The sequence below is a fragment of the Monodelphis domestica genome, chromosome 5, assembly GCF_027887165.1.
Source record: "Monodelphis domestica isolate mMonDom1 chromosome 5, mMonDom1.pri, whole genome shotgun sequence".
NCBI classification, from domain to species: Eukaryota; Metazoa; Chordata; class Mammalia; order Didelphimorphia; family Didelphidae; genus Monodelphis; species Monodelphis domestica.
Window position 1 is genome coordinate 80785169 of NC_077231.1, and position 17988 is coordinate 80803156.

At 38.2% G+C, this 17988-nt stretch overlaps 1 protein-coding gene across 6 annotated transcripts in view; it reads left to right on the top strand.

Annotated features, from left to right (window-relative positions):
• CFAP54 (cilia and flagella associated protein 54) overlaps positions 1-17988 on the top strand; it is a 377407-nt gene that overhangs the window by 237823 nt on the left and 121596 nt on the right. For all 6 annotated transcript variants that reach the window (XM_007503244.3, XM_016425734.2, XM_016425736.2 and 3 more), the window contains 2 exons: positions 985-1104; positions 7854-7907. In XM_007503244.3, the coding sequence (XP_007503306.2) occupies positions 985-1104; positions 7854-7907 (174 nt within the window). The remainder of the gene's footprint in view (positions 1-984; positions 1105-7853; positions 7908-17988) is intronic.

Genomic DNA, 17988 nt, shown 5'->3' on the forward strand with positions numbered 1-17988 from the left:
TTCCCTATTAGACATATTCCAAAAGAAAACACTCAAAAAACTAAGAAGTATTAAGAAATGGAAAAAATGTCAAATCTTTCACAGTAGACCAATATATGAGTCTTCTTCTGTGTCAATGTCTTCTTCCTCCATGGTCATTTATCATGTAACTACTCTTTGATATGCCCTGTACTTGGATCTGGGACTCCAAAGAAATGTCAGATGTGGGACAACTAAATAGTATAGTGGATAGTGCTCCAGACCTGGAGGCACTGGGTTCAAAACACTGTCTAGCTTTGTGACCCTGAGCAAGTCACTTAACCCCCTTGCCTAACTCTTTTTTACTCTTCTATCTTGGAATTGATGCTGACAGAAAGTTAAAGGTTAAGAAAAAAAAGAGAAATATCATACATGGCTTAAAGTGCTGAAGAGCTAAGCTGAGTAGGAGGGCAAATAAAGAGTCTAAAGCACAAGAGAGATGTCCTGTTGATGTTACTGAGAGTGAGCCTTTGTGTGTGACACTTAGGCAGAGACAGTAATGATGATGCGGTGACCTAGAGTGGTCTGAATGACTTCAAAGCACTTCTACCTAGATATCACTTGATATTCTCAGCAATCCATGGGATAAGGAGGGATGATATTATTATCCTTTTTTTGTCAGATACAGAAACAAAAAATTCAGATATTTTAAATAGATCATCAGATTAGCATTATTAACAAGTGGCAGAATTAGATTTTGAACTCTGACTTTTGATTCTAACCCTGGTAATTCTTCCATGACATCAAGGCAATTGATTATTTAGTCCACTGGCTCCTTGGTCTGCCTCTCTTTCTCTTCCCTCTTTCCCCCTTTATTCTCCCTTTTCTTTTTTCCCTTTACAAATACAAGACAAATCCTCCATTCCTTTTTTATGATTGTCAATGTTAATCAGGATAGTCCCAAGTTCAGTGATTTAACCTCATTCCTCACATTTTTTTCATTTTTTTCTTTTCTTTTGCTTAAAGACGGAAATCCTTATTGATTTAGGATTCTTTTCTGAAGCTTTTAGTGAAATGGCTGGTCTTTATACTGGAAAAAACATCCCCACTTCCACGCCCTTAGGCTATAAACTTCCAAAAACTAAGGTAAGTCTACAAGTCTAAGTCAAAGCTTTATTTTTACCTTCTAAAATCTAAGTAAAGTCAGGGGGGCAATAATTGGGTCAGTGTATAGAGGGCCAATTCTAGAGATGGGAAGTCCTGAGTGCTAATCTGGATTCTGTGTGACCCTAGACAAGTCACTTAACCTCCATTTCCTAGCCTTTACCACTCTTCTGCCTTGGAAGCAAGACACAGTATTGATTCTAAGATGAAAGTTAAGGGTTTAAAAAAAGTAAGGAAAATCATAATCAAGTTTTCCTCATGACTATAAAGAAGATGGGCATGTTAGGGGAAAATTAGGGCTGTTGACTGAATATATTATACTAGTGGTCTCCAGGGATTAAAATTTAATCCCAATGAAATACTCAAGTCAGTTTGGGATTTTTATGGTGGTTTAATTACAATAGGAGGAAGAAATTGAGAAGAAGAGAGAGAGAAAAGGGAATTGGACTGTTCTGGCAAGCCATATAGAAGCTCAGAGGCCTAGAACAACAGCCTTCTCAATCTAGCTCAGCTTCCAGCCAAGAGGCCTCCTCCAAGATGAGGGGATCTCCTAGTAGGATAGCGCTTTGGGAGGTAAAGGTTGCTCAGGGAAGACACCTCACCTAAACCATGCTACAAAGCTTCTCCCAGTAACCTCACCGCCAAGCCATAAATGCCAAAACCCACCAAGAGTGGCAAGCACACCAAAACATCACCCAGAGCTCCCCATACTGCCATGAGAGACCAACCTCGCCAAGTGAGCCCCACGTCTCTGAGAGTGAGCCTGGAGAGAGGAAGTGATGCAAAATATATAGGTGGTTCTTTATTTCACTTCCTGTGTCTCACATTTACCAATCATAGCTTAAGCTTGACTTAGGACAGCCCAAGGGGTCTGTCAGTTGCTTTTGATTTGTCACTTACTAGCACATTTTGGTCAAAGGCCCTCCTCCTCAACACTTAATGCTTAAGGTAGGGGTGTATACATTCCTGGTTGCTATAATTCTAAAGACTAAGCAGGGTAGAGTAAATCTAAAATTCACAGGTATTAGAGGAACAGTGAAAAATTGTGGCTTCTTTAATATCTATTCAGGCTCTTAAGTGCTCTATAGTGCCTGCTTCTTCCTCTTTGGCTATTGGAACAAATTATTCTCATCTACCCCTTCCACCAGAGAAAGTCTACACCTGCCTGGGACAGACACCTTCCTAATTAACCAATGGGTATAAAGCCTGTCAGTTACCCACAAACTGGTTTAGCCCATCTGTTGAGATGGTTACTGGGGAATAGTTGCTGTGCATGCTATAGCTTCTATGCTATAGCCACAGGTGAGAGCTAGATGGCAGGTAGACTCCAAAGGAGGAAATTATCCCAGAAAAAGGTTCAACCAGTCTTATACTAGAGGTACTGGTCTTCCCTAAATACCTGATATACTCTTGCATCCTGAACCTTCACCAATCATCTTAACTTTTGTCTTGCCATTGGACTTGGATGATTCTGGGAGAAAGGGAGAGGCTAACAACATTGCATAGCTCTACCTCACATAAGTCCAATTTATACAGGAGTCATAAGAAATCAGTGATGCCATTTTGGTCATCTTCCAGTATGAACAACAACAACTATTAGGGGACAAACCTTAATACCCTACTTATATTGTACATTAGGTCATCTCTCACAAGGACACAGTGTTATTTGGGGTGATATGATCTGACCTGTGATGACTTTGTAGATTCTCAGAGTTATATCAGATTTCCATCTACTGACAGCCCGGCCACTGGAAATAGAATAAGTCACCTTGCCTTGACTTCATTAAGGCATCCGTAGCCTCCCTCTGACTACCTATTGTAAAAACAAAGATTATAACAATGAAGGCACTTAGCTCTTCCTTGATTGTGAAGAAGTGACTCATTCTTTTAGACCTAAGTGTCCTCGGCACCAGTCTCTGTCAGAAAGTATAGGAGCAGCCAGGTAGCATGGTGGACATAGGACATCAGGCCTGGAGTCTGGAAGACCTGAGGTCCAATCTGGCCTCAGGAACTTATTAGTTGTGTTACCTTGGGCAAATCACTACATTTTTGTTTGCCTTCATTTCCTTTTCTATAAAATGTTGATAATAATAGCACTTACCTCATAAGGTTGTTCAAAGGACTCAATAAAATTATATTTCTAAAGCAACTAACACAGTGCCTCATACATAGTAGGTGCTATATAAATGTTAGATTTTATTATTAACAGTAAGTAACTAAAAGGACTGTTATTTGTTTACATAGTATTTTAAGGTTTGCCAAGCACTGACATGTTTTAATCTTATGTGATTCTTACAACAACTCTGTAAGGTAGAGATTACTATTATGTCCATTTTACAGAAAAGAAAACTGAGTCTAAAAGAAGTTTAGTGACTTGCCAGGGTCATAGAATTAGTATCTAAAGCAGGATTTAATTTTAGGTTTTCCTGATTCTAAGGACACTACTTTCTCCAATATATTCTCTCATTGCCTCAAAGAATCCCTTTGTACTTTGTTGTTGTTGTTGTCCTTTTTGGTCACTTATGACTCTTTGTGACCCAATTAGAGGTATTCTTGGCAAGGATATTTGCCATTTCCTTCTCCAGATCACATTATGGGAACTATGCAAATAGGTTTAAGAGACTTGCCTAGGGTCACATAGCTACTATGTGTCTGAGGTCATATTTAAACTCAAGAAGCTGAATTTTCCTGATTTCAGGCATAGCACTCTATCCACTATCCAACTGCCCTTACGTACTCTTTTAGGTACATCAAACTTTCTTGGGTAAGGAAACACCCATTCTGTGGTGCCTTCTAAGAGATAGAAGGTGAGCATATATAGCTTCTCCCTTCCCATTTTGTAATCATAAGGAATATCATCCCAGAAGCAGCAAGGCCAATAGTTAAGGAATTAAAATGTGGAATGAACCAGAAGGAATCTGTGGATTGGGGGTGGGTGGAGGAGTACTGAAAGTATAGACAGATGTTTATTTTTATTTTTATTCAAATAAATGTTCACTAATAGTTTTATATTTTTCATCATCCTCTTTTCCCAATGCATTCTTCTTTCCTTTCCTCTCCCAGAGACCCATCCTTTATAGTGCAAAAAAAAATTGGGTGAAATCATTTAGCAAAAACAAAACAAAAAAGGAAACTTAAAAAACTAATGGACATAAAAAGTCCAACATCATGTGTGGTGTTCTAAATTCATAATTTCCCATCTCCTCAAAGAAATAAGGAAATTCCTTTTTCATATCTCTTCTTTGAGGCTAAGCTTAGCTATTCTAATTTCATAACATTCATTTTTAATTATTTTGTGGTGGTTGTTATTTTCATTTACATAATTTCCATCACTGTGTCTAATGTTTTCCTGATTCTTCTTATTTCATTTTGCATTAGTTTATATAAGATTTCCTATGCTTCTCTGTAGTCAGCATATTCTTGGCACCCACTACTATTCTTGTTACCATAATTTATAGGAAATATTCAAATTCCTAGTGACCTCATTATTTTGCAATTATATTTATTATAACAATGATGAGAAGTTTCATTAGCAATATGTACCTAGGTTTAGGGACTGCTAGAGGTCATTTTTCAAAGCAAGCAACCTTTATCAAAAGTTTCTCTCTCATAACTTTTTGCTGATTGTTTTGACTGGTATTGCTTACTACCAAAAAATAAGAAATATGTGTTCCCTTCTCATCTCTAATTTCTTCATTTTCTGTAAGAGAAACATTTCCTTCCACTTTTTCCAATTTATTTCAAATTTCATGTCCATTCAAAGATAATTTTCCCTCGCCTTCTTATTCTCTTCTCAGGAATTGAGTGCTTAAACAGCCCCAGAAATGAAGAATGGTCCTTGTCCCAAGGTCTAAATTAAATCAAAGTGGAACTCAAAGAAAATTAATGTACCCTGCCTCTTTGTATTTTCTTTTGCTTTGGTTTTCACAATAATCTGGACTCCTGGCTACTTTTGCCATAAGTAAATTTGTGCTTTCTTTCATTACTTTGTGCTTTGGGAAATAGCAGAAAGAATATAGTCTGCTGGAATGATGAGTTGGAGGTAGGGTGGAGAATCACAGCAAGAAATGAAAATGTGGATAGGACCAATGCACATGTATAGAAAAGTTCATGGAAATGGTTCAATATTAGTTGATTTGTGATAGAAAGAGCTGGGAAACTGAAGTATGAAGATCTGGGTTCCCATCCAGGCACTATCACCCACTAACTCTTTGACCTGGGCAAATTACTTCACTTCTCTGAGACTCAGTTTGCTCATCTATAAAAAGGGGCTAATAAACTTACAATACCCAGATTATACAGCTAATATTTTAAACCTTAAAACCTTAAATGTTGTTGTTTTAGTCATGTCCTACTCTTCACAACCCCATTTGGGGTTTTCTTGGCAGATTATATTGGAGTGGTTTGCCATTTCCTTTTCTAGATTTTTTAATAGATGAGGAAACTGAGGTAAACCAAGTTAAGTGACTGCCCAGATCATATAGGTAGGAAGTATTTGAGACCCAATTTGAACTCAGGAAGATGAGTCTCAGAAAATGAGGCCTGGAACTGTATTCACTGTATCACCTAGCTGTCTTAAGTAACCTTGAGATAGGCAGAGAGTAAATGACTTTGGTCAGAGAGTCACATAACTACTATCTGGGTCATGTTTTGAATTCAGGTCTTCCTGATTGCAATTCTAGATTGGGCTATCTGGTTGCCTATAGGATAACTTAATTTTTTTTTATACATTTAGCACTAACTTTTCACTGATTAATTCACTCTCTCCCCAGTTATCTCTTCTGTGATCTTTCTCTGATAGCCAATTGGTATCAGAGGACAAATCTGGGGATATAAAATGAAATCAAATTAACTGGTCTATATGAAAATCAAACCCATTAACATCATCATTTTTAGCATCATATTTTAACTATATTTAAATGTCTTATAACTCTTCTGCAAATAGAATGACCTTATAGAGGTCTTGGAAATTGCAAAAGGTCCATGCACCATGCTTTGGGAACCACTATTCTAGGCCTAGGTCATTCATTATCTAGATTGTCCTGCTCTTGATGCTCTCCAATGGCCTTCCTAAAATGTAACATCCAGAATGAAAAACAATCTTCTACTTATGATCTCATTATGATAGAGGCACAATTGAATTATAAATCCCTGGGCCTGGGGCAGCTAGGAGGCTCAATGGATGGAACACTAGGTCTGGAGTCAGAAGGACCTGGGTTCAAATCTGCCCTCAGACACTTCTTAGCTATGTGACCCTGGGCAAGTCACTTAAGCCCTTACTGCTCTTTTGCCTTGGGACCAGTACTTAGTACTGATTCTAAGACAGAAAGAAAGAGTTTTTTAAAAATCCCTGGCTCTAGAGACCATGTCTTTCTTAATTCAATTTAGGGACCATATTAGTTTTCCCAGTGCCATATCTCTTTCTACTAGTCCAAACTTCATTCTTTACTTAACTTGTCTGAGCCTTGGCTTGGTAAAATATAAAACAAGGATAATACTGTTTCAGTGATCTGGTTCACAGGGTTGTCATGAAACTAGATGAGAATCTCTATATGGCACCTATTTACCATGAACCTTGTATAAATATAAGTTGTTGTTAATGCTACTGCTATTACTGTTGATGAATCAGTAGGATGAATCAGAGGAAGAGGAGGAAGAGCAGAGAATTGCTGAGAACCCAGAAAAAGATTGCGAAAGCACAGGATGGGAAATGAGAGAACAGAGAATAATGTTATTCAACAGGGAAATGTACTTCAAAGTGTCCATTGAAGAGATAGGTTGGGGAAGCCTTGAGATTGGGGCAGTTGGGAAGCTGGCACAAGCTCTGGAGAGTAGTGGACTTTGGGAGCTGTTCAAAGAAGGATTTACAAGCAAGACTTAGGCTTTGGTGCCCAGCCTAGGTGTGCTTTCTTTACAGTAACGGATCTAGATCTAGATAAAGGAAGAAAGAGAGGTTAGGATACAAGGATTTTGTAATCATTCGTTCAGAGACTTTGTCAGTCTAAGTGGTTAAAAAAAAATCAAATGGGATCACAAAGTCAGTCATGACTGAAAAAAAAAACTGAGACAACAAACGATTGGTTAAAATGTGGTGCTAAAAATGTTCATGTTAATTGGTTTGATCCCCACATGGACAAGTTAACTTGATTTCATTTCATATCCCCAAACTGAGTGTCCCTTACTCTCTGGGAGTCAGGAAAAAATAGGAATGAGTTGATTAATAGTTCACTGTGTGACCTTGGACAAGCTATTGAACCACTGTGGATCGCAGTTTCCTTCACCTATAAAAAGAGGGGGTAGACTAAAACTCTGAGCTGATGTTCTACCATCTTGAAAAATCTATGTCTCCAATGACTTGGGCTTCCCTAAGATCAGCCAAGCAATAATGATCAGAGGTGAAGTTTGATCCCAGCAGCTTCTTTCCCCCCCACCCCCCATACACACACCCTTTGCCTTTCTGACTCCAATCAATATTGCAGAAGTCTTTCCTTAGGTTAATTTGTACTGTAAGAAGGAATGGGTATGTTCACCTTCCTACAAAAGAGGAATTCTTCCTATTCATCATCCAATTATTGCTAGTGATGGTACAGAGTTTACAAGAGACCCCTGGGCCAACTGGGACAGTCTCTTAAAAATACTCTAGAACATATTGCTATAGCAACATTCAATTAAATTCACTCTGTCAACCTTAAAAAATCCTCACATTAATTCTAATATTGTGTTTGCAACAGATCATGCAGCCCTTTCAAGCAGGACACTCTTATTTGAGCAAAGAAAATATACAGGTAAGCAAAATACTTTTTTGTATAACATCATTTTAAAAAATATACTTTTATTTATTTCATTAAGTATTTCTTCTCCATTAAAAAAATATAACACACATTTAAAAAATTTGAATTCCAAATTTTCGCTCTCCCCCTGCCCCTTCCCATCCCTTGAGAAGGCAAGCAATATGATATGGTCATCATTAGTGGCACCAATATTGGGTCTACTACAAAGGAAAGGAGTTTGTTGAGTTAGAAGTTTACTCCCTTTTCTGACTTACCTGTGCTTTATCTCAAAATGCGAAGATGAAGTCAGGCCTGAATTTCAAGAATATGTCAGTCACTCATTTATTAAGTGCCTACTATGTCCCAGGCACTGACCTAAGTGCTGGAGATACAAAAAGAAGCCAACAACAGTTCCTTCCCTCAAGGAACTTACAATCTAATGGCAGAAAACAATAAATAAATATGTATAAACAAGCAATATCAAGGATATATGGGACATAATTAATAGAGGGAAGTTGTTGGAATTAAAAGGGTTTGGGGAAAAGCTTTCTGTAGAAGGTAGAATTTTATTTGGGACTTGAAGGAAACCAGGGAGGCGGGAGGCTGTTCCAAGCCTGGGGATAGCCAGAGAAAATGCCCAAAGCTTAAAGACAAAGTATCTTGTTTATGGGACAACCAGGAAGCCAGTGTTATGAGATCAAAGAGTATGTTTTGGGGGATAGTGTGTAAGTAAATTGGAAAGGCAAGATGGGGCTAGGTTATGAAGGGCTTTGAAAGACAAACATTGTTTTGTATTTCTTCCTGGAGATAATAGGGAACCACTCCAATTTTTTAGGAAGAGAAATGATGTGGTTAGGCTGATGCTTCAGGAAAATGGAAGGTGGATTGGAGTGGGGAGAGACTTGAGGCAGGCAGACCCACCAGGATGCTATTTCCATAGTCCAGGTATGAGGTTATTCTGATCTCTATTGGCGGCAAGGGGGATCCTGCATTAAAGAGAGAAGAGGGTATAATTAAGAGATGATACAAAGATAAAATGAACAGGCCTTGGCATCATCTTGAACATGGTAGAGTAAGAGAGGGTGAGGAGTCCAGGCTGACTCCTAAGGTGTCCAATTTGAGTGCCTGGGAGGTTGGTGTTGCCCTCAAGAGTAATAAGGAAGGTGGAGAAGGGGAGAATTTAGGGGAGAAGATAATGAGTTCAGTTTTGGGCATGTGCTTTAATATGTCTGCTGGACATCCAATTTGAGATTTCTGAAAGGCAGTTGGATATGCAAGATTTCAGGACAGTAGAAAGGTAGGGGAAAGAAGGGGAGATTTCAGAATCATCAACCTAGGGATGGTAATTAAATCCATGTAGGAATGCCAAGAGTATAAGAAAGCTGTTTAGGGCTAAATGTCAGTTACTGCCCCCATTTTTTCCAGCTATGGAAACATACTCCACCTCTTAACTCTGGACATCTTCCCTGTCTGTCCCTCATGTCTGACATTCTGTCCCTTCTCATTCTGGTCTCCTGGCTTCCTTAAAGTTTCATCTAAAGTCTCCCTTACTTCAAGGATCCTTTTCCAACCCCTCTCATCCTAGTGATCTTTTTCTGTTGCTTTCTCCAATTTATCCTGTATATATATATGTGTGTGTGTATGTATATATATGTATATATATATATATATACATACATTTTTATATAGTTGTTTTGTTCCCAACATTGGACAGTGAACTCTTTGAGAGGGGAACTTGGTTTTTTGATTTTGGTTTTTGCCTTTGTATTTATAGCACTGAATAATATATAATAGAAGCTTTATAACTGCTTATTGACTTAACCTGAACCACATAGGCACATGGATGTATAATTATATACATGTATGCATATATGTATATACTTACATGCATTATTTCAGCATATATTTTCTTTTTCATTTTTTAAAACCCTTACCTTCATTCTTAGAATCAATACCAATATCAGTTCCAAGACAGAAGAGTGGTAAGGACCAAGCTATGGGGGTCAAGTGACTTGTCCAGGGACATACAGCTAGAAAGTATCAGAGGCCAGATTAGAACCCAGCTCTTCCCATCTCCAAACCTGGCTTTCAATTCACTGAGCCATCTCCCTGCTCTCTCTGAATATATATTCAGCAAAATTCAAATTCCTCATTAGATGTTTATCAAATGTTCTCGAATGCCTCCATGGAGCTTCATTATTTGAAATTCCTGGACATCCAGCATGGCTTTTCCTTCATCCTTGCCTTCCTCCTCTTAATCTTCATTTTGTTCTGAGAAGATTACCTTCCATAAGGCCATTTGGGATTTTTTCTATATTTTAATCACGTATAATGACAAGACAACGCTTGAACTTTCAGGCAATTTCTCTAAGAAAGCAGAAAGTTGTTTCACACATCCCAATCCTTCCATTATGTAATTTTCAAAAGAATAAAATAAACTTGGAGTAAATGCCTTGGTGACTTGCCCAGAGCCTCCAACATAAACAAGAATGGATGAGCTTTATGTAGATAGAGTAATAGCCATGAAAGGACCATACTTAACAAAGATGAGTTGTTCATATATCTAGGAAGACATTCAGCCACAATAGGACTCTTTTATGAATATGAATTGACAGGCAAGTCAGAGAGAATGGAACAGAAAAGCTATTTTGCTATGGAAAATGACCCCAAATAACATGGGCAGCTTTCTATACCATCTCAGGGCTCTATTCTCTTGAAAAAGTTCTTTACTTTTCTTAATGAGTTTTGAGAAGACTTTCTTTCCAAATTCATTTATGGGTGATTTCCATGTCATATAACTTGTACTAGGAATGTAACTTTCCTCTGAATAAAAGTAGCTTCATGAATCTTCTCTTTTATTGCTCACTTTTTATTCTGAAGACTTCATTTTCAGATGCCTCTTTTTTCTGCATTAGAATATGAAATGAATCTTGAGTTCTCTGCAAGGAGCGTGCCCTGAAAAGGCTGCCATTAGGAGGATGTAATCACACATTTATATTTCATTCAAGATCCTAAGACCTGAGGAAGCTTGAGAGTATTTGTTTCTTTTCAGAAAGAAATGTCAGGCCAGCTTTTCCATTTCTTCCTGCTTTCTCCCATAGGAATAATTTTATGTATAAAGGAAATGTCACTCAGATCTTTTTCCTTTTATATAAAACGAGAATGGCAAAGTAATGAACTCATTAGTTAACTAATTAAAACACTATTTTGGGGCTGTATAATACCCTTTAGATCACACTATTTTTTTTTAGCATTCAGGGAAAGTAACATTAAAGAATATTTCTCAGTAATCTCCTGTTGATCCTTAAGTGTTTGTATGTAATTATCATCACTGATTACATCAAAGTTCTATAAAAAATGTTCTCTATTTGTGGAAACTTAGTTTTGTACCATTGTCCAAATGTGGTAGTGCTGTATTAATATCATAGGTATGAATGCTGGGATAACAAACAAAGTCATCTCTTTGGGATCTATTTGGTGACTGACAATGGGAGTCTAGCCTTTGGAGATGTATTTTGATTGTGAGATGGAAGACTAGAGACCCAGTGATTGTCAATTTTTGTACTTTCTCTTCACCTTACCCCAGTCTAATTCAGTGATTCTGAAAGTCTATTTTCCTGGGCAGTGAGCCTAGCAGTTCCATTTTCCTAGTGTAAGATAAGCAACTTCTAGGGCTCCCCTTCAATCTCTTTCCTTTTTCCCTCTCATACTTCACCATTGCCTACCCCAAATAACCTGAATAAATCCTTTTGAAAATATTGAGACTTTGGATTTGGATTGTCTCAGGGATCAAGCAAGGAGAGTAGGTTCTCACAAAGAGGGGGTTGATTCCAACCTCTGAGACTCAATATCTCTGACCAAGGAAGCCATCATTCTTTCCTTGGCATTTGGTCATACCTAAACCCCTGGGGGCCAGCAGTTGAGGTCCCCTTGGGGTGGTGGAAATTACTAAGGGCCATCCTGTCTCACAGGGACAGTTCTGTCCTCAGGGTCTATAACTCTTATGAGGGAGATGCAGTATTTCTCCATTTATCAAACCCCATTCCTGTCTCCTATCCTCCACATCCCAAGTAACCTCCCTGTGGAGTCATCCCCTTTTCAAGGGGGCAGGACCTGGCTTACCTCTCCCCATAAGTAAGGGAGGAGAGAATCCAATCCCTTCAACTTTTCTCCTCTCCTCCCCTGTCCTCTCATCTCCTCCATTATACTAGCAGAGATTAAGACCAGTAGGAACAGCTAGCCTTTAGTCAGAAGAGAAAGAGGCAGAATCTATTAAGAAGTCAGATTTAAAGTTAGAATGTGCCCTCTTATGTGGGTATTGGGGAAGAGTCCAAACAAATACTTGTTGAAGACATTCTAGAGAGGATTCAACATTAGCTTGGACAGGGATTGTTAATATGGGGATTCTGTAAGGGATGTCTGCAGGGGGAGTACCTGTGAATTTGTTTTTTTATTTTTATTTTTTAAATTAGTTTATTTAGTCAATTTAGAACATTATTCCTTGGTTAAAATAATCACATTATTTCCCTCCCTCCCCTCCACCCACCGCTCCAGCAGCTGACAGGCAATTTTATTGGGTATTACTTTGTGTCCTTGATCAGAACCCATTTCCATGTTGTTGTTTATACTAGGATGTTCATTTAGAGTCTCCATCCCCAGCCATATCCCTTCAACCCATGTATTCAAGCAATTGTTTTTCTTCTGTGTTTCTACTCCCACAGTTTTTCCTCTGAATATGGATAGTGGTTTTTCTCATAGATTTCTCCAAGTTGTTCATGATCACTGCACTGCCACTAATGGAGAAGTCCATTACATTTGATTGTACCACAGGGTATCAGTCTCTGTGTACAATATTCTCCTGGTTCTGCTCCTCTCACTCTGCCTCAGTTCCTGGAGGTCATTCTAGTCTCCATGGAATTCCTCCACTCTATTATTCCTTTGAGCACAATAGTATTCCATCACCAACATATACCGCAATTTGTTCAGCCATTCCTCAATTGAAGGGCAACCCCTCATTTTCCAATTTTTTGCCACCACAAAGAGCGTAGCAATGAATATTTTTGTATATGTCTTTTTCCTCATTATCTCTTTGGGGTACAAACCCAGCAGTGCTATGGCTGGATCAAAGGGCAGACAGTCTTTTATCTCCCTTTGGACATAGTTCCAAATTGCCCTCCAGAATGGTTGGATCAATTCACAACTCCACCAGCAATGTATTAATGTCCTGACTTTGCTATATCCCCTCCAGCATTCATTATTTTCCTTTTCTGTCTTGTTAGCCAATCTGCTAGGTGTGAGGTGATACCTCAGAGTTGTTCTGATTTTCATTTCTCTGATTATAAGAGATTTAGAACACTTTTTCATGTGCTTATTAACAGTTTTGATTTCTTTAACTGAAAATTGCCTATTCATGTCCCTTGCCCATTTATCATTTGGAGAATGGCTTGATTTTTTGTACAATTGGTTTAGCTCTTTATAAATTTGAGTAATTAGACATTTGTCAGAGGTTTTTGTAATGAAGATTGTTTCCCAATTTGTTGCTTCCCTTCTAATTTTGGATGCATTAGTTTTGTTTGTACAAAACCTTTTAAATTTGATGTAATCAAAATTATTGATTTTACATTTTGTGATTTTTTTCTAGCTCTTGCTTGGTTTTAAAGTCTTTCCTTTCCCAAAGATCTGACAAGTATACTATTCTGTGTTCACCTAATTTGCTTATAGTTTCCTTCTTTATATTCAGGTCATTCACCCATTCTGAGTTTATCTTGGTGTAGGGTGTGAGAGGTTGATCCAAACCTAAACTCTCCCATGCCGTCTTCCAATTTTCCCAGCAATATTTATAAAATAGTCATTTTGGTCCCCAAAGCTGGGATCTTTGGGCTTATCCTGGACTGTCTTGCTGAGGTCATTTACCCCAAATATATTCCACTGATCCGCCTTTTTGTCTCTTAGCCAGTACAAAATTGTTTTGATGACCACTGCTTTATAGTATAGTTTGAGATCTGGGACTGCAAGTCCTCCTTCCTTCACATTTTTTTTCATGATTTCCCTGGATATCCTTGATCTTTTGTTCTTCCAAATGAACCTTGTTATGGTTTTTTCTAATTCAGTAAAAATGTTTTTTGGTAGTTCGATGGATATGGCACTAAATAAGTAAATATGTTTGGGTAGGATGGTCATTTTTATTATGTTAGCTCGTCCTACCCATGAGCAGTTAATGTTTTTCCAGTTGTTTAGATCTAGTTTTAATTGTGTGGGGTCTGAGCTAAGAGAATCAGAAAGAGGAAAGAAGAGGATAGGATGAGATGAAGGAGTAGCCAGTAGTTCAATGTAAACTTGGCTGTAAACAGATTATGGAGACATACAAACACTAGGTTAAAGCCTATGTATTTTGTATTGTAGAAAATGGCTACAAATATACAGTATTGATTCTAAGACATAAGGTAGGGACTAAAAATATGGCAAGCAGGGACATATTGTCATCCTATTTTTGCATATTGGGAACTTTTCATGGTTAGGTATAGGATAAATTAAAGAATAGAGTTTGAAGGTCAGAAACCAAGGAGAGGATCATACTAGTTGTCTAGATTGTCAGGATTGAATTTGGATGGTAAGAATATTAGTAGAAAAGACAAAGGAGAGCATTATTGCCAAGGAAGAATTCAGATTTTAATGTGAGAACTGAAGGGAAGAGAAAGGAAAAATATGACTCTGGGGTTATGAACCTGGGTGACAAAAGGATTACAGTAGCAGCAATACAAACAGAAGTTAAAGAAAGGATGGATTTGGGGGGGGGGGGAATTAGTTCAATGGGACACTCAGGTGATGTCCAGCTAGTAGCTGGAAATTCAGGACAAAACTTCCCTAGGTATTATCCCTTGGATGGGAAGTACATACATAAAAGTGATAGCTCAATTCAAGTAAGTGGATGATATTGTCATGGTAGAGAATTTCAACCTAGAAGAGAAGAAAACCAAGGACAGAGCCTCAAGGATAGCCAGTTAGGGGAAATTAAAGAAGAAATATAGGTCAGAAAGGTAGGGAAATGAAGATAGTAGCAGCATGGAAATGAAGAGAGGAAAGAGTATTAAGAAGGGAGGAAAATGGCATCAGCATCATCCTCTGCAGTAAGGTAAAAAAGATCATTATTGAGAAAATGCCTTTGGTGATCTTGGAGAAAACAGTTTTCAAGTAGCACAGTGAATAAATGAATGTTGCATTAATTAATTTTTAAAAAGCCTTTACTAAATGCCTGCAAAGGACTTAGTGTTTGCAAAGCTCTGGGGACACTGAGAGAAAAATCAGATAGCCCCTGCTCTCAAGGAGTTTACATTTTAATTGAGGAAACAATAGAGAAGATTTTAGTTGCTGGTTAGATGAAAAGACCTTTTGGTGCTTAAGATGGCAGGTACCTAGATGATGGTCAAGCTTCTTAAATACCATTTTCTACTGATAAGATTGTCTTTCTGATTTAGAATGATTTGACATTGCTAAGGGCTTTAATTTCAAAAGCCTTCTTTTCTAGTGTTCTCCAAAGCAGATTATACAGCAGATAATTGAGGAGGAACTGGATGGTTAGAAAGTGTAGGCAATGAGAGTAAACTATGCATTCTAGAAACTTAGCAATGAAGGGGAGAAGAAAAATAGTTGGAAGATTGAGGGAGGAGTACTGGATCAAAGGAAGTTTTTCTTTTGTTTCATTTTTTAAATTTCCTTGATATTCTGGAACTTTTGTTTTTCCATATGAATTTTGTTATTATTCTAGTTCTTGGAAATAATTTTTGGATAGTTTGATATGACACTAAATAGGTAAATTAATTTAGGTAGCATTGTCATTTTTTTATCATATTGACTCAGCCTATGATCAATTAATATTTTTCCAATTTAGTTTAGACTGTATTTGTGAGAAAAGTTTTGCAATTGTATTTATATAGTTGCTGGGTTTGTATATTTAATTTTTTTTAGAGATCAAGGAAATCTAAGTATGTTTGCTCGCAGAGTAGAAAGAGAGAGAGAGAGAGAGAGAGAGAGAGAGAGAGAGAGAGAGAGAGAGAGAGAGAGAGAGAGTGAGTCATAATGAGAGTCAAAGACAGAGATAATCTTTCTAAGGGAAGAGAATCAAGAATCCTCAGATACTGGAGAGAAAGAGAGGAGGATGGACAATGTAACAGAAAGGTTTTTTAAGTGGAGAGATGAATGATTCTCATAACAGCTTTAATCAAGTAAAAGTCAAGGTCATCTTCTGAGAGAAAAAGAAGTAGAACAGATACTATGGCCAAAAGAAAAAATGCTTTTGTTACAATTGCTGTTTGAATGCCACTGAGAGGAGTTCTGGGCTGTCATGATAGCCCAGTTGGACTAGATAATTTGAATTTATAGTAGACCCATCAATTCCATGTTATAAATTGTAATTTATTTCAGCAGTGCAATTACACAGTGATGGGCTTTCACAGGGTAAGAACAGTGGAGGTCAAGAAGATGATGCATTGGAGAGTTGGCAGGGACAGTCAATAGGGTCAGGCCATGAAGGAAAAGGAATTGGAGAGATCAGCAGGGAAATCAAGCAGAGATTAAGGAACAGAGGAATTGACTAAGATGAAGATCAAGTTTAGGAGGATTAAAATGGCGGGAGAGTTAGAAGGATAAGAAATTATGATTAAAAAAAAAAACAGAATTCCAGATCTTAGTTAGAGAACAGGAATTGTGGGGAGGCTCAAGGGATGATGATTCCTAAGTAGGACTAGGTAGAATAGGGATGGAGGTCATGAAGGTTGAGAAACAAAGGAGCCATGATGTTAGGAGTGTCACTGATATGAATATTTTGGTCTTTGTGTGTGCTGAGGTCACTGAAGAGGATTGTGGGAGTGTCCTGGAACAAGAACTGGAACAGAATGATAAGGGAACAGTCTGGACTTGAGTTTGTCAAAGGTCTGGAGGTGCAAGTTGGGTATGCAGAGTATGTTGACTCCTTTTTAGGAGAGAGATTACCTTTTGTACAATCTCACTTAACATTAGAATTGCAGCAATTGGAAGGGACCTCAGAGGTCATCTAACCCAACCTAAATACTCCCCCCCCCCCCAGCAAAGTATTCATCAAACCTCCTCTTGATGATCTTCACTGAAAGGAAACACATTACTACCCAGAAACGCACATTGTACTTTCAGATAGCTCTAATTGTTCAGAATGGATTCCTTAGATTGAACTGAAACTGTCTGCAACTACCCACTCAGTGATCTCCCTCCACTCACATGTGAATGACTCCTTGTGAGTAACCATATTGCCTTTCATTTTGTATCCCCAGTCCTTAGTGCAGGGATAGCCATACTGCAAGAACTTTTCACTCATTCATTGATTCAGGCACATCTACATGCCTATTTTCATTCATTTATCTGTCCCCTTTCCACATGACAATCCTTCATGTACTTATAAGCAATGATCATCTCCTCCCCTCCCTGCCAATCTTCTCTTCCCTGGGTTAAATACTCCAAAATTTTCCAGCTGAGATCAAATAAGATCAAATATGTTAAGCCCTTTGTAAACTTGAAAGCTCTCTATTACTATTGTGCACTGATCTCCATTTTCCTGGCCTCCCTATGGGTTCTCCTTGGAGTGCATGCTGACGTATTCAGTATTGCAAAGTAGTACCTACCATCTTTTGATGGGAACATAGATGAGGTTAGCTTGCATCCCCCATGCCAATGTGTGCCACAATTCTGTGGCACCTCATCTGCTGCTGGACTAGAAAGCCTAGTGGATCGATGTGGAATCAACATGGCATCACTTTGGTGACTGCCATATTTTTAGCAAGATAGGAGTTTCCATTATTCTCCTAACACAGTGATGGGAAACCTTTTGAGCTTGGTGTGACCAAATTCACCAAAAAACTGAGTATAACTCAGTTGATGTGTCACTTCAAGAAAAAAACGTCCTTCTTGGCATGCAGCCCCATAGTTCTCTGTATGTGGCCACATGCACCCGTGTGCCATAGAAGATGGCTAAGTGTGTCAGTGCTGACATGTATGTCATAGGTCCACCATCATGGTCCTAACAAGTTCTGAATAGTCCTGGAGGACTAGGGATGGGAAGAAAGTGACA